At 39.2% G+C, this 22,753-nt stretch overlaps 2 protein-coding genes across 2 annotated transcripts; both read right to left on the minus strand.

Annotated features, from left to right (window-relative positions):
- Positions 1 to 115: 115 nt before the first annotated feature.
- Positions 116 to 10,136, minus strand: LOC123963103 (adapter molecule crk-like). The gene is made up of 3 exons (XM_046039629.1): positions 9,616 to 10,136; positions 6,870 to 7,453; positions 116 to 4,515 (listed from the first exon to the last, which is right to left on the minus strand). The coding sequence occupies exons 1-3, from the start codon at positions 9,833 to 9,835 to the stop codon at positions 4,381 to 4,383; spliced, it is 939 nt and encodes a 312-aa protein (XP_045895585.1). The 5' UTR covers positions 9,836 to 10,136; the 3' UTR covers positions 116 to 4,380.
- Positions 10,137 to 11,290: 1,154 nt separating this feature from the next.
- LOC123963057 (smoothelin-like protein 2) lies at positions 11,291 to 22,329 on the minus strand. Its single transcript, XM_046039579.1, has 13 exons — positions 21,805 to 22,329; positions 17,285 to 17,345; positions 17,050 to 17,199; positions 16,344 to 16,475; positions 15,571 to 15,723; positions 15,029 to 15,172; positions 14,714 to 14,854; positions 14,465 to 14,527; positions 14,304 to 14,361; positions 14,050 to 14,175; positions 13,842 to 13,956; positions 12,895 to 13,046; positions 11,291 to 11,694 (listed from the first exon to the last, which is right to left on the minus strand). The coding sequence occupies exons 1-13, from the start codon at positions 22,327 to 22,329 to the stop codon at positions 11,568 to 11,570; spliced, it is 1,947 nt and encodes a 648-aa protein (XP_045895535.1). The 3' UTR covers positions 11,291 to 11,567.
- Positions 22,330 to 22,753: the final 424 nt, after the last annotated feature.

Genomic DNA, 22,753 nt, shown 5'->3' on the forward strand with positions numbered 1-22,753 from the left:
ACCCCATGTAAGAGTAGAGTGAAAAGCTGGATGAGCACTTTGCAAAGTAAACTCCAATTCAGCATGGACAACACTGAATTTAATTAAATGGAATAACTTCACACCATATAGTGAGTGATGTAAAGCCCAAACTGACCATTTGGTGCATTTATATTTTTATTGACTAGATATATTAACACATTACATGCTACAGAAAATAAAAAAGGTACATTTTAACTATATTTTCAACAGTTTGACACATTGTACAATCTCTTTAAAAAAAGAAAAATCCTGTTTTTGCTTGTTCGGTCCGCTTCGAAGTCAGAGTAAAATGTCACAAAACCAAAAACATATGATCACTGTGAAAAAAATTAAATCAACATTTAAATATTATTTGGCTTGAAGAGACAATACATTTTTTATTGAGCTGTAGAGGAGATAAGGTGCACACTGTAGGATCAGTGGTATCTTCTAAAAACATTTTCTAAGTCATTGGTCTTCAACTAACTGCGGTGGCACAGCTGAGTTACAGTGATATCATGACAATGAAATGAGAATATTTTCTCTCAAAGGCAGGTGTGAGTTCAGTGCCATGCATCTGGATGCAATACCCGATTAACACTTTGCATAAAGGTATTGCAACAAACAGAAAAATAAGATTAAAAAAATTAGGGGGGGAAAGTGGTACCACTACAAAATGGACAGACCGGTGTGTGAAACATAATCACTTCTTTCCTTTTAAAGGAAGTGTGACAAAAGCAACCACCACCATTGTGTTGATATTGAATTGCTGTAACACTGTGCAAAAACAACCCTACACATAACAGTTGTATTTTCAGTTTAGATTTTTGTCATTACAAATTATACAATAGATAATTTAAAAATACTTAAACATTATGTGACAGATTTCATAAAGCATTTTACTTGCCCCACATCACTAACACACATTTGCAGCAGCTTTACAGAGGCACTCCATGCTAGTAGTCAATAATGTAGGTTACACATCTTTTTATCAGCGCATTAAATGTTGAATGTGCTTTATTCCAATATTTTGGTGAGCTCAAATATTTCACTACAACAAAGAAATGTGGAATGTGGGGACTTATTGGCGGGAACTATTGCTTGTGTTTATTAATATATACAGGGCTGTATATGACCCACCGGTGTTGTTCAAAATTCTCAAGAAACATATGGAAATAAAAATATGGCATTAATGTAGTGTAAAAACAATTATTTCCTTAAATGAGACAATAACAAGGAATGGAGGGAAAATTTCACAATTTCTAAACACATTTTAAATGCAGACTACATTTCAGGATATCTGGGGTCAGATGCATAAACATTCTGTGTTCATACAAATGCATCTGCTCTTCTTGGTTTGTTTTATCAATCTCATTATGAAGTTGTGCTCTTGTTCACAGGCCTGATTTCTACTCCCACAGTTGAGCTATAACTGGACACACACGCACCATTAACTGTTTGCAAATCAACACCTCCATTCGTTCCATTAGTCTTAAGACACAGTGTTGAAAAGAACAGCAGAATAGCATAATGTCACCAAATATCGGTTACATTTAAACAGTTCTCCATTAAACACAGCTGGGACAATGTATGGCACCAAAGGAAATAAATGAATACATGTCTTTGATTGCTTTTATAATATAGATACAGTAACCACATAAGTCATTCACACTTTTGAAACTGGCATATTAAATTCCACCTCTCAGCCCCACCCCCCATTTCTGCTTTACCATGTCGCATGCCTATACTGTTTTGATGTATGTGCAAGTACACCATTTGATCATAGTCTTCTTTATTATTAATATCATAGTGTGGGAGAAGTGACTTGTGTGCATAGGCATTTTTTTATACATCTGACCCCTGGACATGGTGGCACTTGTTGATTTAGAAAGCACAAAGATAAAATGTATTTATGGGAGTACTATGGAAAGCACATGGCCACGCGCTGTTCATTTTAACATATCAAAAACAAGACTGACTGATGGAGGCTTAGGCAGTAGGTTCCTGCTGACACTCCTCATCTTTTCCAATACCAGACATGAGTTAGAGAGGATGTATCTCTGCCGATCCTCCCTGGTGACTGACAAAAAAAATAATAATAACAAAAAAACCTCTGCGTGCAGCTGGGGTTTGTTACTCACCATTTTGTTCCCACTATAGTTTAGCATTGCCGGCATTGCATTTATGTATCATGGTAAAGTTGACACATACAAGTATATGGTACAAACCAATCTTAGTTTGCTATAATGCATTAGTATTTAAAAACAGTGTTATTGTTGCTGGAAACAGTGTTACATTGGTCTCGTCCCTCTTTACAACCATTTGCAAGCCACCTAATTAGTGTTCACGAGGTAACCGGAGTATAGTGATTGCTCTGCCTACGTTAGGTTAAAGGTTAAAGGGCACATTCTGATGTTGGAAATTGAAATTTAGCAAAGCAGAGCCAAACTCCTCCAGTAACAGATCATTTTATATTTTATTTTATATTGACAATGCTCAGTAGGCTTGTGTGTGTTCATAAAAACTGTGTAATAGCATGTGTATTCAATGTGGGAACAGCTCCTAAGAAACAATACACCTACAGAAAATGTCAATCATGGCATCTGAATGGCACAAGAAATGTCTGTTTTACCAGTTACACATTAAAATGCAATAAAATGAGTGTTTTAGGGTGGATTTTATCGTTAAAGCATCTGTGGATGACAATAAATGTCATAAAAACACTGCTGGAAGACATAAATAAAATCCCTTATTCTTTCTCCTCTCATCTTCTGTATCAGGCTCAGGGGATCTTTCTTTCCTCCTTGAAAGGGTGCTTATTTTGTTCTTTCCCACTCCTGCATTTGAAGTCAGCCATGTTGGCACTGAATAGTGTTTTTAAAAAGGACCATAAAATAATAGGCCAACAGACTCTGATAACAAAAAGTAAAAGAAAATCAAATTATAAGGAATGAAAGAATGTTTACAGTATTTTGCCTGTAAGGTGTGTGTATATATAGTCAATTCTATCATAATATTTTCCACTTTTAGTACAAAAAAAAAGAAGACTTAGTTTGTAGTGTAGGATGTAATAAGTTGGTGAAATTGTCTTTGCGAAGAGGACCATCTTTCTCCACAAGATGGAGTCATGAGGAAAAGTCTTTGTTTCACTCCAAGGTTCACAGTCTAGCGTTACAAAAGCTCACTGATTCATGATTCTGTGAGAGAGTGTTTTGTCTCCTGCGTGCAATCGATTTTTTCCCTGCTGTACACCGATAACACAGGAAGGGAAAAGTAGGTAGACTCTGCTGTGCATGTGTGGTGCAGACTCGAATACTGGGATGGAGGTGTGTATAAACTAAGGTTTGACCGATATCAGTTACAGGCGCCCAATACTGTCCATTTTGGATTGAAACTCTCAAACTGACATTTAGCACATATTTAAACAATTTTCATCCCTGTTCTACTGAATGTCTTACACAGCTCATTTGTTCAATTCAAAACTGAATAAATTATTTTAGGGTTAGTAGCCTCTCTTGAGATGCTGTGTGCAGTCACCGCATCCAATAGTTGTTGATCAAGAAACGGCTTCATTTAGTTTGGACCAAAGAAAAAACATTTTTGTATTTTGGTGCTGGTCCATTTCCTGTTCACGTTGACTTCTTACAAAAGCAAAATGTAAACAATAAGTAATATCAACTAACAGACACTGTGATTGGACAGTTTTAGTAACTCTCATCAGCACTACATATGCCCAAGAACGGAAATCAAATTTCACTGACTAACAGAAAGTCAGGCAGCACTTCACTGTGTGTGTCTTATTTGGTGATACTGATACTGGTGATAATTAAGAAGTAAATGGTTATAAGCATCATTAGTTGAGACTGCACTTAGACTGTGCGTGTTATAAATAATGCCTAATAGGTAGAGACAGGGTGTAAAACAGGTCCCATCTTGTGCTGCAACATTATTGTGGGATAGCTAATGTGTGGTTACTTGTGTATTCCTTTAAAATGTAACATACTAATATTAAGCCAATAAATGCTGCTATTCGTCTGAATACACATAATGTTTCTTAAGCTTTACAAATCTATATTGTTTGAGAATTGTTATGAGCCTGCAGTCAAAGAGGAAGCCGACAGTGGCAGTGTGTAATGTTGACTTAAAAAAAGCTAATAGGCGAACCAATATCAGTCTGACCTTAGTGTAAACTCCTCAAAATGTAATTAAAATCACCTAAACCGTCTTGCATTGGCAGGGTCAGGAGTGCCTGACCAGTTTAGCGCATAGGTTCATATCTTGTGTGCTTGTATAAATCTTTCTCTTTCCAAACATAACAAAATGACCGAAGGAGAAGGGGTGAGCTGGACACTGTCGAGGTGATGGGAGTGCGTGTGTTTCTCAGCTCTCGTCATCAGGATTCTGCTGTTCCAACAGTCGAACGTGGGTGAAGGGGAAGTGGCCTCGTTTTCCCTTGCACTCACCCTCCCATTGGCCATTCACGTTGATCTTGGTCACTTTTACCATGTCTCCCACCTGTTAATGACAAAACAAAAGCATAAATGCAGGGATAAACACCGACTGCACTTTCTTCTCCTTGTTAACTGGCAGGATCAGTTCTTGCATGTCGAACCTATCAATACAAGCTCAATGTCTGACTCAAATTCTTTCAAGCCTGCATGAAGAACAGCATAGACATAAAATGTACTGACCCGCCTTCATCATTACAACTGCAGAACAGCAGACCCGCAAACAGACACCCTAGTTTGATTGATATACAGCAATGTCAATTTCTGTTTGGGGAGGGTATTTTGTTTTGCCCTCATCAATCAGTTTCAGTGACACATCCGTCCCAGCGGCGTCATGTTCAGTCAAGAGAGAAGCCATGGTTGAAATTAGAAGGAGCAACTGACATTTTCGCTATTTTTCATAGATAAAGTGGACCAACAACGAGGTGCAAGTGTTACTGAAAGTAACACAGGAGTCCAAAGCGACTGTGGCGGCGGAAAACAGACTGGACGTTGTCGCAAAGTAAATACGACATCATGCACAGTACAAGTGTAGGCTATAAGTGTTACTTGCACAGTACAAAATATTTTACTGAAAATTCCTAAACTAAAGCACTGTCCGTAGCATTATGTTTTGCATGACTTATTTCATATAAGCCAGACGTGAGCCACTGCATCATCATTTTTGAAGTCCTCCATCTTTGCCTGTCCTAGAGTTTTAAAGCGATAACAGGGTCAGCAGCGTTTTCAAACTTCTCCATTTTAGGTCTTCGGATTCACGGTTTTATTTTGGACGGGAGGTGCAAACGTAGAAAAAGCTCATCATTGGTCATCAAGGTAACGGAAGTAATTTCCCCATTACGGTTATTTCAGTTTTTAATCCTATCAATATTTTCCACATAGTGTGTGTTTCTGTACTTTTTCCTTAAAAACATAATACCGCGTGTGAAGTCATGTGACTTTGCCCCATCCAGTCCTGCTCAGCTTCCACACCAGAGTCTGAAGCACAGGGAGATGTTAGCCAGCACTAACCACCTTCACTTTCCAACAGGGAAACAGACTCTTATTAACAGAACTGTGACCTACACTATACATTTTCTGCCAGACTGACAACCTACTCGGTCGCTTTCACCGCCACTTTAATGCCCGATTGCTCTCTCACCCATAATTAGAAAAAGTTCTAATTGGTCGATTATTTCTCTAACTGCGAGAACCAGCCATGAATAATGGGCACAACACCACAGCTATCTGAAGATAGTAGTTGTTAATGGCATTAATTCAGATGTCTGGATGAGGCTATAAGATCCAAATCAGTTGTTAGTCAAATCCTAATTGCAGTGCCCATTTTACATGTGTTGGTGGTCTGTCTGCTATGATGGTTTAATTGTGAATTTTTGTGTTAAAAACTAAAAATCAGGTGATGTGGATGCACAGAAGTAAAATACAGGAAGTCACAGGATGTTGTAATTCCAGGTTATAAACTGCTCTGCAGGCAATGAACTTTAAATAGGACTTGATTTCAAAATAACATCATGTAAATCACAAAGTAATAGTCCTTATCTACAATTAGAGCTCTGTGTTCTGCACAGTCAACCTTGACTTCACACACTGTTTCCCTACACTTAGCAGGCTGCACAAATATATTGTAGTCTATTTAACAGTGGCAGCGGTTCATAAACAGTGTAATGCCATCTAGTCTGCTCTATCTCATACAGAAGCAAACATATAAACCATCTTCCACTCTTGGTATTTTAAACAAAATGGTGGCCTCTGTGTTTCTTGAGAGGACTCGAACTGGGCTGCACAGACAACACCAGGAGCCCCGAAAAGCTGCTCAGGCCAATCTGCATGAATATCCACAAGGTCTTTGAGTTCTGAGTTTGCAGGCTAGGCTCATTAACCATCAGCTTGTTGACAGCCAGCTTGTCACAGTAAACAGTATATGTGATGTGAAGGCACTGTGTTATTAAACTCCACCATTGTTTGCATTTTATTTACTAATCTGACTAAACGCTGTTCCAAGAAAACAAGTAAAAACAACGTGCCTTGTTTCACTAGGCTCCAGTGGTAATGAACATACAATGTAACATTGACATTAATCCAGTGGGCCACAATGTTTACATAAAAACAGGCCAATGTGAAGGATCTTTGTCTGTCTCTCTATAGAGCCATCTCCACCGTGAGTGTCTTCATGTGTGCTGTCAGCTTGCATTTGTAAAGATATTTTGTGTGTATGCTCACATGCATGAGTAAGCCATTAACAAGAAGGACAATCTAAGCTGCCTCTGCTGAGACACGAAAAAGAAAACAGGGAGCCAAAAGAGCTTAACAGTGGAAAAAAGGACAGCCTGGGAGAAAATGAATGGTGGGTGGAATTGCTACCTCCAGAGCGAGCGCCGTCTTGTCGTAGGCGTTGGGCACCCTCTTCTGAATGGCCCGGGCATAGACAGGCCCATTCTGTAGGTTAGGGAGCTGGGCATTGACCACAGGCTGAGCATACTGGCCTGGGTCTCCCAGAGGGTTGGCCTGAGGGGCCCCTGTTCCATCTGTGCTGCCCGTTACCCCACCAACTTGCCCCCCCTGTCCAGGACCAAGGCCAGCAGTGGGCGAGGCAGGCCTGTACTTCTCCACGTAGGGCACGGGGATCATTCCGGCTCGGCCCTCCTGGTTAGCAGCGTTCCACCACTGCTCCTCAGGCTTCTCCAGCACCCGCAAGATGTCACCCTTGCGGAAGGGGAGGTCCTCCTCATCGTTGCCAGGGAAGTCAAACAGCGCCCGTACAAACTCCGCCTCCTCGGGCTGCTGTGGGACACCAACAGAGGAACTGATGAATCCCGTGTGCTTGGCCTTGCTAATAGGCTCTATGAGTGTGGTGGTGTCCAGGTAATGGATCTTATAAAATTCCAGCAGGGCCGGCAGCGCCTCAAACTCCTGATCCCCAATCCGAAACCGTGGAGAGGCCAAACCTGGCAGAGGAAAGGTGACTTTGTTAGTTTGCTGAAGGTAAAACATAGAAACAAACCCATCTAACACATAAATAAAAAGTCATGTCCCACAATGGATCAACAAGGGCAACACATACTGGCAGCACTGACCAGCTTGCTCTAACTTACTCTGCATTCACACAGCAAGCAAGGAGATTAACTATTTACTGAAAAGTCCAACCATATCCTTTATCAGTGATCACGATAAAAAGTTTCATATCTTTCAATATCGATAATTATCACGATAAGCATCAAATCGTTATTTCTTTCGAGTTTAAAGGCAGATTTTTGCTCCTGAGTGAAAGCTGAAGAAACCTGATGGTTAATTGTGGTTTAAACTTTTCTTTACGTGCAACACTTGAGGCTAAACAGTGGATCACTTCACAAATCTAAGGTGGAACATTCAAAACAATAATGATAAAATCTTTGTCAACAAATATGCGCGAGTAACATTAAGTAAAAGCTTCACTCCTCTTTCCACAACAAAATAAACATCTTAATTTAAAAAATAAAGTCCTAATTCATGTATAATTCAAGTAAATAAAATCAAACATTTATTGAACATTTGTTATTGAAAAACATTATATTGCGATAATTATTGTCGTCCAGCCCAAATCAAGGCATTTCATCACATTAATGCAAAAATTCAGTAAATCCAATATTGCCATAAAGAAATCCTGCTCACTGATTTGCAACATTGCCCACAATGTCCTAATACAACCAGGGATATTAAGGATTGAAAATACAGACAGTTAGCTCGCTAGAAACAAGATGGCAAAATCTCAACAGGTTGACAAATACATACAGTAGTATCAATCAATCCTAACAAATTGTATAACAAAATATAGTTGCATGAGCCCACATCATTTTGTGTAAACGCTGATTTTTTTTTAGCCAACATGTTCAGGCAAATTGATTCGAGTCAGTTTGAGTAGCATTTAGGCAGAGAAAGGCAGTTGCACTACTAGCTTCTGCAAAAAGCTATTTTAATGCCACTGGTGTGCACATCATACTCGCTTCAAATAACAGCCCCAAAATAGGTACCGTTCCTACACATCAGCCACTCACTTGTGATCCCAAAAGAAATTTGATCACTATTAACTATTACTAACCATAAAATGTGTGTCATACTTCCAAATGATTTGGATAATATAGTTACCAAAATGGCCCCAAACCGATGAGTTACTACACAGATAAAAAAGGACCCACTGCCAAGGAAGCCTAGAAAGGACAAGCACAACGGCAGCAGACCTGTAAGCAGGCCTATGTATGTGCAACAGGGCAGGATCACAGAAATTCCTGAAACACCAATCTGGCCAGTCATCCTCCAGTTGTGACAGCCCAGCCTGCCCAGTTCATTCAATCCCTGCAGCAGCAGCCAACAGCTGCCCAGCCCACCTCACTAACGTTACTGCTGGGCGCCGAGCTACCGTCCTGCTCCCTACACAAGGAGAAAACACGCAAACAAACAATCTTCATAAGTTATTAAGTACGGTGGTTGGATTAATAAAGCGTGAATGCTTATTCATAGCTAGCCAGCTAATCGGTAAAGTAACACCAAACTCAATTTAAAAAGTAGCCCAACAGTTACTTAACTTTAAGCTGCTCATCCATATAGTAACTTATTCAATTTGTACAACATTAGCGTTACTTTGATATGATTTCCAACATATAATTTCAGGGTAAAGTGTCTTAACACGTTAGACTGACTTCTGTTCTACCTACAGTAACGTTAGCTAGGCAGTTAGCTTAAGCTACACGGTCCAAAAGAACTTACGTTGGGCGGTAGCGAGTAGGGTACAGCTCATCTTAAGTTCTCTTTTTAGTTCTAAAAAATGAATATTAGCATAGTGTATATATGCCGACATTGAGAGTACCCTCCAAAAACACAGCAAATATTTAAACTTATGTGATAAAGGGCTGGTATATTTCAAGATTTACCAAGTTCCACTTAAATGAGCAAATTCATAAAGGACGTTTGGCGTAGCTTGACGAGCGAGTGGGACGTAACTGGGGCTAAATCACAGTTATCCAAAATGAAAATGTAAATACATATTGTCACATTAGTATCGGGGGAACCTGTAGCAGGCTCAGTCAAGTAACGTTACCTATCTATGTAATCAACAATTAAACGTTAACGTTACCTGAGCCAGATTGCCGGTTGTTACTGATGCTGTTGATTATATAATGGGACACTTTGGAGTTCTCTGAAACGGACAGCACGTAGTCACCAGGGCTGGTAATTGAATCCCTCGCCAGGAAAACGCCATGTCTCTGTCCCTGTAAAAGAGAAACTGCTTCCTGGCGGCTGAGTCTTCCCCAGTACCAGCTAGCACGGTCTTCGGCATCAAAATTACCGGCCATGGCTGTGAAATCCTGTCCGAGGCTTGAGGCCTTTCCCCTTCGCCTCTCCCTATCCGCAACTCATACAAAAACTTTGATTGACTAACGGTTTCCCTTAAAAACAAAGGTATACTACCGCAATTTTACCAACTTCCACCAATAGTAGCAAGGCGTTTAAGTTGACGGAACTTCTGTTACACCGCAAACTCCAACACTTAACAACTTAAGCGTTAAAATGATTTTTCAAAAACTAATGTGTAACAAGAAACTCCGTGACTGAAATGGCGGATCTGGGGAAAAGTTGACCTCATCTACCGGAAGGGATGCCTGGTCACTGGGAAGCGTTGCATTCACGCCCCATAAAAAACACTGTAGATACGACTTAACAACTCTTCTACTTCTTTTAGACCATAACACTTTACACTCCTGCCGCCCATTGTTTATTGAGCGTGTCGTTTATCCCGTCGTTTACAAATTGAAAATATTAAAACTAAAAGGTTTGATTTAGAACAACATAGTAGCTTAATATATTCTAACTGGTTTGAAGTCTTAAACGCACCATAATTAAACTTTTCTGCAGACGTTGGTTGCTCAGCTTATAAACAGTTCACAAACAAGCATTTTGTGAGTTTAACTTTTTATCCTATAAAAATACATTGTAATGCCAAATAATGATCTCAAAATGGGGTTTAAAGATTTAAGATTTATCAAAGATTATAAAAGAAAAGGTTTGTAAAAATTAAATTGTATTTTATGTCACTGGCCTTTTGCTGTACATTTATTCTACCAGCAGATGGCAATGCACACTACGATTAGGAATGGACCTCCATATAATGAAATAGTTTTGACACGGTTGGCAGGAAAATATACAATTTTAAACGAGTCTTATTTGCCATTGCGACCAAATGCTATGTATGAAAAATAATTTTTTTTATCATGGGTTCCCCGACTAAACGTGTCATGAATGTGGACCCCTGGATACCTGGTTGATAGTTTATTGTTGGTTGATCATGGACGATACATGGCCTGGTTTCCCACACCATCCCCCTCATTATACATACTAACATGGACAGAGACATTTACAGTAGATTTAGATAGATGTTTGGGGAGTAACGAGCATGAAATTTCATTCTTGACCTTTAGAGTAGTTTGATATAAAAATCTTAACTTGAGGTCAAGGTCGTACTTACTAGCTTTTTATCTGAGCTAACAACCACATTTCATGGTATTTCTCAGCTGATAGAGAGTTGGCTCAGATATGTCTGATGCAGCGAGGTGACGTATTCTTCCTTGTTAACAGTGAATTGTTTAATAATGTAAAATACCTGCAACCTCTATTAATTTCATGCCAACTATTATCACTGACATCAATCCTAAATCTCACTTGAATGATGTGAATTTGGCTTCTGATGATCATATTTTGTGCCATTGATACACCGAGACACTCCTCCATGCATATTTTTAATAGTTAAATTATTTACAGACTTGCACTCCACCTCTTGACCTTATTTGTCTTTTTGTCTCTCTTAATCTTCCTCCCTTTTGTAAATACAGCAACATTAAAGCCACACACATTACATTTCAAAAGAAATTTTAAGAATCAGTGTCGATGCACTATAAATTCTTGAGAATATGGGGTGAATACACACATACAGTATAAAACTGATCAACATATTTAGGATTTGGCAGAGAAGACATTTGTCACACACTAAAGTTGTCGTTTATGTGATTCAATCAAGAGTGAACACTTGAGTTATTCAAACTTCTTTAAGTGGTTGTAGAGGGACTGGACGTATGTAAACACACACATGGGGTCTGGCTTGTCCCCCATCATCATCATGTCCTCCACCTCGATCAGACGGAGACAGTCAGCCTGCACCCTGAAACATAAAAGTATAATCATGGGATTTAAGATGGATACACTATAAAGAAGTGATTTATGTTTTTACACTGAAAGGAAAAATGTTGACATAAAGTTACAATCATTCAAAGCACAACCAAACGTGTGCTGCTGAGCTTCAAGTAGACATACAGTTTGAACACTGGCCTGAATGTCTGCTCTGTTTCAGAAGATGCTGCCGCTCCAGCCAAGACTCCTTCTGTTTGGGTATCTTTCAATTCATACCGGTCAAGTCCAAGTCAAGTCACACAAAGTTTTAAAGCAAAAGTTAGACTTCTTGGTAAGATGAAAAAATAGGATACCCATCATTAAATATAATCTTAGCTTGCAAAGACTGGAAACAGAGTGAATGACCAACTAACTACTAACTAACCAATTAACCTGTTATATCTCATTAGTTTCAGACTGTACACAAACCAAAGTGTAAAAATGACAATTAGCATTTTTACAGGGGTTATATATATTATTTCTTGGCTATGAGCTGTTGACAGGCCACCAGATGAGACTCCAGGAAGTTACTGTACCTAGCCGAGAATTGAGAAATTGCTTTTTTCCATTAAGGTTTTTAACAGTTTTCAGAACTGAACAATTCACTAGGTAACTTTTGAACATATTCTATGTTTTACAAACGAAGTGAAATCCAGTAGCAATAAAAACACACCTTTGCTGAATTCAGTTCACTAAGGGGTTGTGCTGATACAGCTTTACTTATTCTGGTAAGACCAGTAGCTTATGTTATGCTAATGTTAGCAGACTTTTGGAGTTCTGTACTACTGTTGCACTGTGTTTTACCATTAGTATAATAGGAAATTGATCCATGTCAGGTCACCTCTTTCTCCTCATTTGCCTTTTCCCAACTTGGTATAAGGGCAAAATGCTTCTAAAATAATTTTGCATTTACAATTATTCTTCTGGCCGCCTTTCAGCAATCATATCATAGTCTTGCTTTAATGTACATTTTGGCCGTGTTTACACCTGTTTGATTCATTGCTGAATTTGTCAAATTTCTGTTTATCACTGTCCATACGAGACTACCAGTCAACTAAACTGTGGTACCTTTCAAAATATCATCTATGTTAGAATACCTTTAATTTGGGTACAAATGTACTTCAGTGTAATCAAATTACAGTCACTCACTCACTCACTCACAGCCTCACTCAGTCCATTCTAGCCAGCTTACTCTGCGGTGGTGAAGGCCAGCTCAAGGTTGTGTTTGCGGTTTGCCGGTTGCAGCGTGTTGTAATCAAACTCCAGAGGGAAAAAAGAGTGGACCAGAGCACAAAAGGCCATCCCATCACTCCAGCTGGAAGAGAAGTTCTGGATATCTATGTTCTGAGAGAAAGATGATAATGATATCGCATTAAACCTTTCATGTTGACATTGATTGAGTTGCCTTCTGCAGTCTGTCTTCTGCAATACTGCTAAACTGTCTAGTGTGAGATAAGAGGAAAGTGTCTTCAAAGCTTATTTAACATCTTTTTGTGTTTTACAACCTAAATCCTGATGTTCACAATCCTACCATTATATTTAAAAAACTTAAATGGCATTTTATTTAAAATGTGTTTTTGTTTTTACAGAAATTGAATAGTAAACTTTAATCTCGGTTCCCCTGTTGGCTTTTCCGCAGATTAAATTACTTTTCAGGCCTTCCTTGTATAATCATGTGTTGAAAAGTAACCAATGAGAAATTAAGCAAATGCCTAAAGGGAACAAAGCTGAAGTTCTGAAAGAACAAAAGAAAGGTCAAAGTACTTTACAGTGTAGTGAAATCATATGGAAAACTGAATACAATGTCATCAGGTGATTTTATGGGATTCCAGTAGCAGCTCAACAACGTTCTGTCTTATACGTTTGCACAGTTGTCATGGAAGTAAACATGTTCAAATTTCCATTTCTTTTGACAATGAAAATTGGGCAAAATCCATCTGCTGATGAAGATAATGTGATCTGATCTAAAGCTCCATCACATTTGAACACATAGCTTTTAAGCTAACATGGACGAGAGGTCCATAAAGTGCTGAGAAACAAATATAATGCATACAGTATGTTTGTTTATTATTATTATTATTATTATTATTATTATTATTATTATATGACAAAAAATGAAAATAAATCCTGTTGTCGTACCTGATAGCCAATGGTTTTTGAGCGGCACCACTCCAAGAGAATCTGTTTTATGCCGCTGGCACTGGACACACCAAAACTCTGAGAGCGCTTCAGTTTAGGCTTTGAATCCTTTGGTCTATTTAAGAGAAATGCAACTCACTATTTGACAAAGTCAGTCCGTGGAACATATGGATTAGGATGAAGTGGGAAATATTTTAAATACACTAACTTTGTAGGCTCTGAGTTCATCCTCTCAAAGAGGGCCCGTTTGGCCTGAGCTCCATTTGAGCGTGGAAGCGTTTGTGATTTCATCACATCCTGCTTAAACTCAACCCCCCCTGCCTTGTTCGCTTTCCTATGGAGAAAACAGTGGACAACAGATTTAAATTAAGTTTGGACTAGAGCTGCCAATAAATTAGACAAATCAACACATCAATCTAACAATTGTCAACAGTAAGTGAACTTCATCTGGCCACAACTTACTTGTCCAAATTAGGTGAGAAACCAGATTTTATGATTGATTTGGAGGGAAGCAGTTTTTCTGCAGAAACACAAAGAGAAAGTCTGGGTGAACAAGAAAGATGACATGAGATACAAGAGACAGAAACAAACAAAAAGTGTCCCGTGAACAGGCTGTATTTTACCTGCAGGTTGAGGAAAGCTCACGCTTCTCTTTAGACTGGGACTGGGTGTCTTGAGAATTGGTACTGCATTGATGAGGTAAGACAGAAAACGATGGGTTAAAGTGGAGAATGTTGGAAAACAAAATTTAAAATAAAGGACATAAAAAAATCTTTGAAAATATGTAACATCAAGTGAAGAAGAATGTAGAAACTATAAAAAAGGAACAACCCATGAGCTTTATTTTAGAGACAGACCCTGGTTTAACTCACCACGCTTAAAGGGATATTCCCCAGGTTTTAATGCGGTTTCTTGTGATGACGAAAGTCTTGGCGACTGAGCTGTTGATGAAGACTCTGTGCTGGATGTGGTCAAGGCAGAGAGAGCCAAGTGTGGCTTGGGTTCAGTGATATCTAATGAAGAGAGAAATAAAGCACATGAAATTAAATTTTCCAACACTTAAAAAAAAAAAAAAGTCAGTGTATATACATACATAATTTAATAATATAACTATTCTCACGCTTGGTTTGAGGACCCTTTTGTATATTTTAAGACGATTCATAGTGATATTGTATCATTGTACTCACCGCGTCTAAATGGATATCCGCCTGGCTTCATTGTCGGGGATTCTGAGATTGAAGTCTCAGAGCTGCTTTTTGAAACAGCTGTGAGAGGAAGGTGGGCCAACGCCTGTGATACAGAGCCTGACGGCTCCTTTGTTCCAGATGTGCCTGCACAAGTGAAGATGGAATAGAATAATAACTGGAATTGATCCAGCTTTAATTTAGTGAAAATAAAAAACAGACAATGACACAGTATTACAGAAAGTGTGTGTGTGTGTGTTTGTGTGTGTGCTTGCTGCTGACAAATTGTACTTGAAATACGAAATTGCTTTGATGTGTCAGGTGAAGTGTATTTAATGAAGGGAGTTGAATTTGAAGAGAAAGAGCTCTAGGCTTCTGTTATTTATTAATGTGCTGACAGTTACAAAGTCCAAAACTTCATCAACACAACGTTACAGAATGCTTTCCCAGGAGTGCAGGGGATCAAATCCTAGGAATGCATCTCCATAGTCTGCAATATATGTACACAATAATATTAAGTAAAAGACCTCTTAAAATATATTCACCTGCTTCCCCTGTTGGAGCTTCTGCTGTAGAATGACCAGCTGCTTTAGGCACTGATGCTGGACACTGGGCAGGTTTGGTGGCAATCAAACCTTCTGGACTGGGTTTTGTCTTCATGGCAGTGACAGGAAGATGGGGCTGGGGTTCATCAGCATCTGAAAAAGGGAAAATCTGAATAAAGAATGTGATTGAGCGTTGTGATTGTCTACATCGTCATGAGAGCTGCAACGATTAATCAACTAAACTATTAAATGAATCAACATCTATTTGGATAATCGATTAATCAGTTTGAGCCATTTTTATAGAAAACTCATTTGATGACCGCTTCTCAAATGTGAATATATTCTGGTTTCTTTACTCCTCTCCATTAAACTGAATATCTTTGGGTTGTGGACAAAACAAGACATTTAAGGATGTCATCTTAGGCTATGGGATACACTGACTTTTACCATTTTCTGACATTTTATAAACCAAACAACTAATCAGTTAATTGAGAAAATAATCAACAGATCAATCAACAATGAAAATAATAGTTAGTTGCTAATCTTGATGCTTTATTGATGCTTGTATGTTGTTCCATAAGTTGTTTTGGATAAAAGTGTCTGCCAAATGAGTAAATGTAATATAAATGTAAATCTCCATGTAGATTTCCCATCGCATAAACCACATAACAGAAACAGCAGAATTAAGGAGCATTTAAGAATAATGAGTTTGGTTATACTGACTAAACAGAGAAACACATTGAAATACACAACCAAATAGATTTTCCGCTCACCACATTTAGCAGGAGACTCTACTGATGATCCAGAGGCAGTAGACTGTGGAACAGCTGGAGCTTCGGAGCTGGCTTTTGTCATTGCAGTGAGGGGATGATGCGGTTTGGTCAGAAGACCCAATTCTTCCTGGTCTGGAAGAAAAACGTTCATTCAATGATTAAAACGAACTTTGACAGTGATGGTGGTACAGATTTCTATGTACCACTGCTCAACAATTATTATTTTTAAGGCATTTGTTCACATAAAACTCCAATTTTAATGATAAAATAAATCATTGCAGGTACAAACTATTTCAACATGTATGAATACACAACATTTGTAATTGTATGTAATAAAATGTAATACAAGAAAAAACACTAATGTAACCATTTGATAAATTAGAGTTAATTCATTTTAAAGCTGTTGACCGTGAATCTAAATCATGATGTCCATGGCTGATGGTGGGCAACGTGATTGACACTTTCAGGTTTATTTGACTACAAAGTGATAGCACAATAAGAATTGATCAACACTGGTTGCCTTTTGGATGCTGTTGAATTGATTTTGATTGAATTTTTTAAGTTTCATTCAGAGACTTTTACACCTTAGCAGAAAGATAATTCTTGACTGATATTTTGAAATCTACATATTGTCATCAATAATTGTATATATTGTGTACTGTGTTGAATCTTTTCTATAAAAACAAACAATGTTGTATGAACAGACCAGGCACATTGGGGGTTTCCACAGGTGAATGAAGAGAGTTAGTTTTGGCTGACGGCTCTGGGTTTGGTTTCGTGATGGAGGTGAGAGGCCGGTGGGAATGGGGAACAGGTTCAACAGTTTGCGCTGCATCAGAGTCCACTGATGAGCTTTCTGAGAAGAAATAACCAAACGTTAACCAAAGGTGAGGTTAGCTTGTCAGGTTTCCTTTGTGCAACTTCTCAGATCGTCTGCCTACCTTGGTTCCCATTCTCTTGTGCAGACGTGGTAACATTTGTCTCTCCTTTTGTATCAGTACCCTGTTCAGTAAAGACAAGACATACAAAACATGCATTTCTATTATTTTGTGTCTTTTCATGACTAAACAATGACCAGCACAAACTGGGAGGGCCATTCACAGCCTCAAAGAAACATACCAAGTTAACGTAAGATTAATGTCATAAGGCAACTATGAACACGAATATTTTTTAATGGCATGCACTGAGCCTTGTAGGGATTTATACTCATGTTGTTAACTTATTCCTGGCAAGTTAACGTTTAAGCAATTTGACTTACAGTCAGTTAAAGCTATCTAGCTGTTTCCTCCGACAGGATGCTGTATGTGTTGGTTCTGATAGGTATTATTCTTATTGGTTCGATTGTATTGTGCGAAAACATCTGTCTAATGTTAAAGTCAATTTTGTAGTTACTGTTCTTTATTGTATGTAAGAACACTTACAGTAAGAAGCTCTGCTTTATCAACTTTTCGATGTGGTGAAAAAATTCCAAACTTCTAATTGAGAATCTAAAAATCTAATCTGAAATAGGTGCGACTGTATTTCATTTGCCTCTGTTTGATGTGGGAATCCAGGAGTGTCCAACAAATCAGCATTTCACATCCCTGTGAATATGGCAGTGGCTGACACACCTAAAGTAACAGTGGGAGGGGATGGGATAGAGGCAAATAATATAAACAAAACGTGGTTAATTAATTTTAAGAATAGTATAACACAACAAACCTGAATGAAGAATTGTAAAAGGAATCCCATTTGCATTGCCAGCCATGACTTCAGGAAGATAAATGAGTTATGTAAGACATTCAGCTAAATGTGTCTCTGTCTATTTCTACATTTGCCTTAGCAACATCACTCTTGGGCTTTTCACTCCCAACAATGATTTGTTCACAACAAAGGAAGATAGTTCTTTTGTCTTTCAGACTGCTGCATGGTGTGGAGCTAAAATTAATTTTAGGCCTTTATCCTCCGTGGTAAATCTGTCGCTGTGTGCATGTGTGAACTCACTTCTCTAAAGGTGTGATCTTCAGCTGTTAACAGCTGAAAACATCTCTTTTAGTGACAGCTGTGGCCAACAAACCCATGTTCCCACTGAGAGACAATTTTAGATTTTGCAATCAGCCTCTTTGCAAGAGTTTCCGCTCCACTCTTCTTACATCCCAATATAGCCCCAAATGGATGTTTTGGAAATCAGGGAGTTAGCCTGAGCTGTTCTAACAGTGCCTTAGTATATCAGCCTGCAGCTTTGGCCTGTATTTGCCCCCTCTCCCACCCCCTGGATTTTGCTTTCCAGAGACCCGCAGTGATCTGGCAGCAATGCAATAGAGCCATTTCAGCCAGTCCGTCAACTCGTCGTCAAGAGGGAGATTATCACCACAGTGATATGTGGGCTCTGCGGTTGCTCCTGTAGGATATCACAGTCTGACTCTGTCTGACCCTGTTAATCACTTTAACCTCTGGCTGGGTTTACCTCCATATCGCTTTGGCTCCTTCCTAGAAACATGCAAATACACTTTGGTTGGAGACGGACAAACACAGGCATGTCCGTTAATTCAAGTCAGAAAAACACATTTGGCCAAAAAGTTTTTCTCACCACTAAGGATCCTGATTGTTAATGCCACAATGATATAAAGTATTACATTGTTGACCCATTTTACTGTACCAATTTTTATTTTTCAGATTTGAAAATCCAATTAATTTCATGGCGAACAAGGAGTTACATACAGTGTAACTCCTTGTCACAACCAGATAATTGAATAACCCAAATTTGAGACACCTAAAACAACTGTCAATTAAGCAAACACCTGGACCTAGCTGCGCTAATAATGAAAAAGCTGTTGCCTGACAAACCCACAGAGAGAATATTTCACCTCATTGTTTTGGTTTTATGGCGCACAACTTTACGGTTTGGTTCAATCTCACCGCTCTCACCAACCTTGTTTCCAAAGTTAGCAACTAGCTGGTGAACACAGTAGGACATTTAGCAGAGCAGGAGCCAGATATTTCTCAGGAGTTGGTGGAGACTAAAACTAAACTAACGGAAGTGCATTTTGAATGTCAGGTGGACAGAAACACGATTCCACGTGAACTAATGTTGCTTCGTGTCTGCTGGATGTCAGCTAACACGTTCACCATAACATCTTCATATGGTGAAACAAAGTTCAGAGATTTTCTGGAGCTATTTGTGGTGCTACAGTAAATTTTCAGGAACTTGACATTGGTTTCAGCTTGGTAGCAACATGAGATGCAATAATCATCCAAATGGGGATCATGCAGCACACTTTGAGAACCCTCTCTCCTCAAAGGCGTTCATGGTGTTGCACTCGTTTGCACATATGAAAAGTGATGGAAGTTGTTGTGTGACGACCTAAAAAAGGAGAGCTTGAGGAAGGAGTTCTAGTCCTGCTTACCTTTTCACTTTTTTTCACTCTCTGCATGAAGTGGATGTGTTAGCTGCAAGGATGAAGACAAACTCAACATATTTTTTAAATAGATGGTGTCAGATTTGAAAATGATGGAGCAGAGTATTAACTAATGAATCAGAGGGCTATCTTAGTACTGGGGGGTTAAATTGTGGTACGTCAGAGTGGGAGGCTGATGGGTGGGAAAAGACCAGGTGACTTCAGTGGAGAGGAATGTTGGCAGGGTGTGCATTTTGACAGGACAGCTGGTTGTCCCTCTCAGGGTGTGGGATGGGGTTATTATTAACAGGGATGTAGACGCAATTCAACTTTCCATTACGAGATTTGAGACTTGGATTGGCCGGGAATCCAGATTCCTGAGTGATTAGAGGACACAGATCTATTAATATACCTGTCTTTAAAGTGTGCGTGTGAGTTATGTCATTAAAATGCAACACAAAATGTGTACTGCATATACTGTTAGCAGCATGTAGTGTAGTATACTGTTGTTGTTTGACAGTTAGTCCTTTATGTCCTTAACTATGGCTTTGAGCTCATTTAAAAAATCTGAGTTTATTATTAAAGCAGATATTGCGAATGAACTGATCATTTACACCTGCATTCCTGTATCTGTCTCCATCAATGTGTGTAAACGGTGTGTGTTTACAGTAAGGAAGTACGTTGCCGTGCTGTTGAAGTTGATATGCAGCACGAAGAGGCTCTAAAGAGCTGCAGCTCAGTCCCAAATCACAGACCCCAAAATACATGTGCCCTTTGGAGGACCTGCTGTTATAAAAGCAGGTCACGAGCAAAAGAGAGCTGAGATGGGGGTAGGGAAGGGTGTAAGTGTGTAAAGCACATGTGTGTGGAGGTGGGGCTGCTCTTAAATTAATTTGGGCCAATATAAGGGCATAATCCCTGTAATGGCAATATTCAAGGTAATAGTAATGCTAGATATTATTATCAGTCTGCAATGAAACATAAGATGCTAATATCTAATAATACTAATTGCATGTCATGCAGAGCCTATAGGATTTAATAGACCAGGAAAGATCAATTTGTTAGCATGTCCGATCTGTTGAAGGGTGAATTTTTACATACATGGAAAATAGGGTTGAGGAATATACCACTGGGTTCCAATTAACAGATTGATTTCTGGTTGGATGATGCAGTAATCTATAGTGACCATTTGACAGGCTCATGTACACTGCATTTGAATGTCTGACACAAAGTCAGTGCTTGGTGTGATTTTAAAGGATAAAGGCATTGTGATTAAATGATTGTCACTGTGATAAGTTGCCAGAGTTGTAAAATCTTCCCTCACAGTATTATAAACATCTGTGCAGTGTAGTGGCGTCTGATAAGCCTTCAAATATATGGATCTATTACTCAAACGGGATCATATTTCTGGATGTCTCACCATTACCTAAAGCAATTACACCCCCACCAACGCAGCCCAAACACTTGAGCAGTTACGGAGTAGTGACTATGGATCAAATCAGGAACTAATTAATAAATAGCTCTGAATCAAGGAAAACACAATATATAATGAAAATATCTGACACAAAGACATACTATATTAATGAATATTAGTGATTTCTAGATTATTATTAGTTACTATTGCGGTGTCCAAACAATAATGCTGCGATGATGTGTTGAGAGGAAACCTGCTTGACACTGTTCGTGATCATAAAAGTTTATTAAATCAAGGAGTTCAGCATCAACATCGTGCCTCTTCAAGTAAAGTGGTGCATCAAACTGAGCTGTTACCATGCACGCATAATTAAAGCACGATCGTCTTACCATTTTTTACATTTTCGTGTCCTCTCAGCAAAACAGAGCATCACCCAATCCAATTGACAAGTTGGTAGGTGTAAATTAAAGGTGACCAGGCCCATTTTGATTTGTGCACAGCTTTACAACACCCTACACCTGTTACTCACCATCCATACAGGAATTTTACTACTGATATTACCAACATACATATCCAATGATGCTGTTTATGTTGTTATCCCTCTTTTGTAGCAACCCAGAGGCGGGTTATAATGTTCTTTATTCTGTAGAAAAACAGGACGAGTACTTACGTTAATTTCAGCATGTCTCTTTGCTCTCCATGGAGGAGGGGCTGGGGTGTTGCTGGGAGCAGCAGCAGCATGGCTTGATTCTCCACTTGACCCTGATGTTTCAGAGTATGTGGAAGTAGACTGACTTGACTGGCTGTTCTCTGATCTTCCAGAGTTAACCAGACTTCTCTGGTCTTCCTGGGTCTTGGGCAGTATCAGTGCATGTCCGTTCTCTATACTATCCCCCACGTTCTTCACCTTCACTTCAGCAGGACCCCTCTCGATCTTTACCCCGGCGAGACCCTCCACCAGGCAGCTGAGGGCCTCCAGCTTTGCCCTGAGCTGCAGGTTCTCCTCCTGCAGTCTGGTCACCGCCCCAGCCAAGGGTCCATTGGAAATGCACAGCTCCTCAATCCTCTGTTCTATGCGCTGCTTGAAAGCACTTACGTCCACATGCACCTCCCTTATGGCAGCTTGCAAGGTGGCCCTGAACTGAGTCAGAGCCTCGCTTACCATTGCCTCCTGAACACCCTCTGTGGCTTCCATGGCTTCTTTAGTGACCCTAACCACCCCTAAGATTCAAGTCAAATGAGTAATGGGGTAGTCAGTATGGAGCTCAGAAACCAAACCTTCTATATTTCTTGTCTTTCTTCAGTTCGTTCTCTGATTCACGTCCTTACGATGAAAAGAAGGCTTTGAGTTCTTGACCTAATAATCTCTATTAATTCTTTCCTTCTGAAAAACTTTCAAAGACAACCACGGTGTTCCATGCCAATATTTCAGCAAAGTTGAAGAAGCAAAAGGGTTTTAAAGGATGAACGGAGTTGCAGGAAGATTCCTTCCTTGGCTGCAACTCATTAAAGTCCCATCAAGCTCCATGGAGGACTTCTCTCAATGTGCGTATTATCTTACTCTCTCATCTGGTCAAAGTAAGAGCAGTTGTTATTTATAAGCCATGGAAAACTCAGGC

The sequence above is a fragment of the Micropterus dolomieu genome, linkage group LG23 (assembly GCF_021292245.1).
Source record: "Micropterus dolomieu isolate WLL.071019.BEF.003 ecotype Adirondacks linkage group LG23, ASM2129224v1, whole genome shotgun sequence".
NCBI classification, from domain to species: domain Eukaryota; kingdom Metazoa; phylum Chordata; class Actinopteri; order Centrarchiformes; family Centrarchidae; genus Micropterus; species Micropterus dolomieu.

Bases quoted from the DNA above. Each gene is read 5' to 3' on its own strand.
- LOC123963103 (XM_046039629.1), bottom strand. From the start codon at position 9,835: ATGGCCGGTAATTTTGATGCCGAAGACCGTGCTAGCTGGTACTGGGGA. The intron at 7,454-9,615 runs GTAACGTTAACG...TTCCTCTGCCAG, and splicing joins CAACCGGCAATCTGGCTCAG to GTTTGGCCTCTCCACGGTTT. The intron at 4,516-6,869 runs GTAGCAATTCCA...TGTCATTAACAG, and splicing joins AGACGGCGCTCGCTCTGGAG to GTGGGAGACATGGTAAAAGT.
- LOC123963057 (XM_046039579.1), bottom strand. From the start codon at position 22,329: ATGGAAGCCACAGAGGGTGTTCAGGAGGCAATGGTAAGCGAGGCTCTG. The intron at 14,362-14,464 runs GTAAAATACAGC...GTGTTTCTGCAG, and splicing joins GAGCTTTCCTCAACCTGCAG to AAAAACTGCTTCCCTCCAAA. The intron at 11,695-12,894 runs GTAAGCTGGCTA...TTTATGTTTCAG, and splicing joins CTGGCCTTCACCACCGCAGA to GGTGCAGGCTGACTGTCTCC.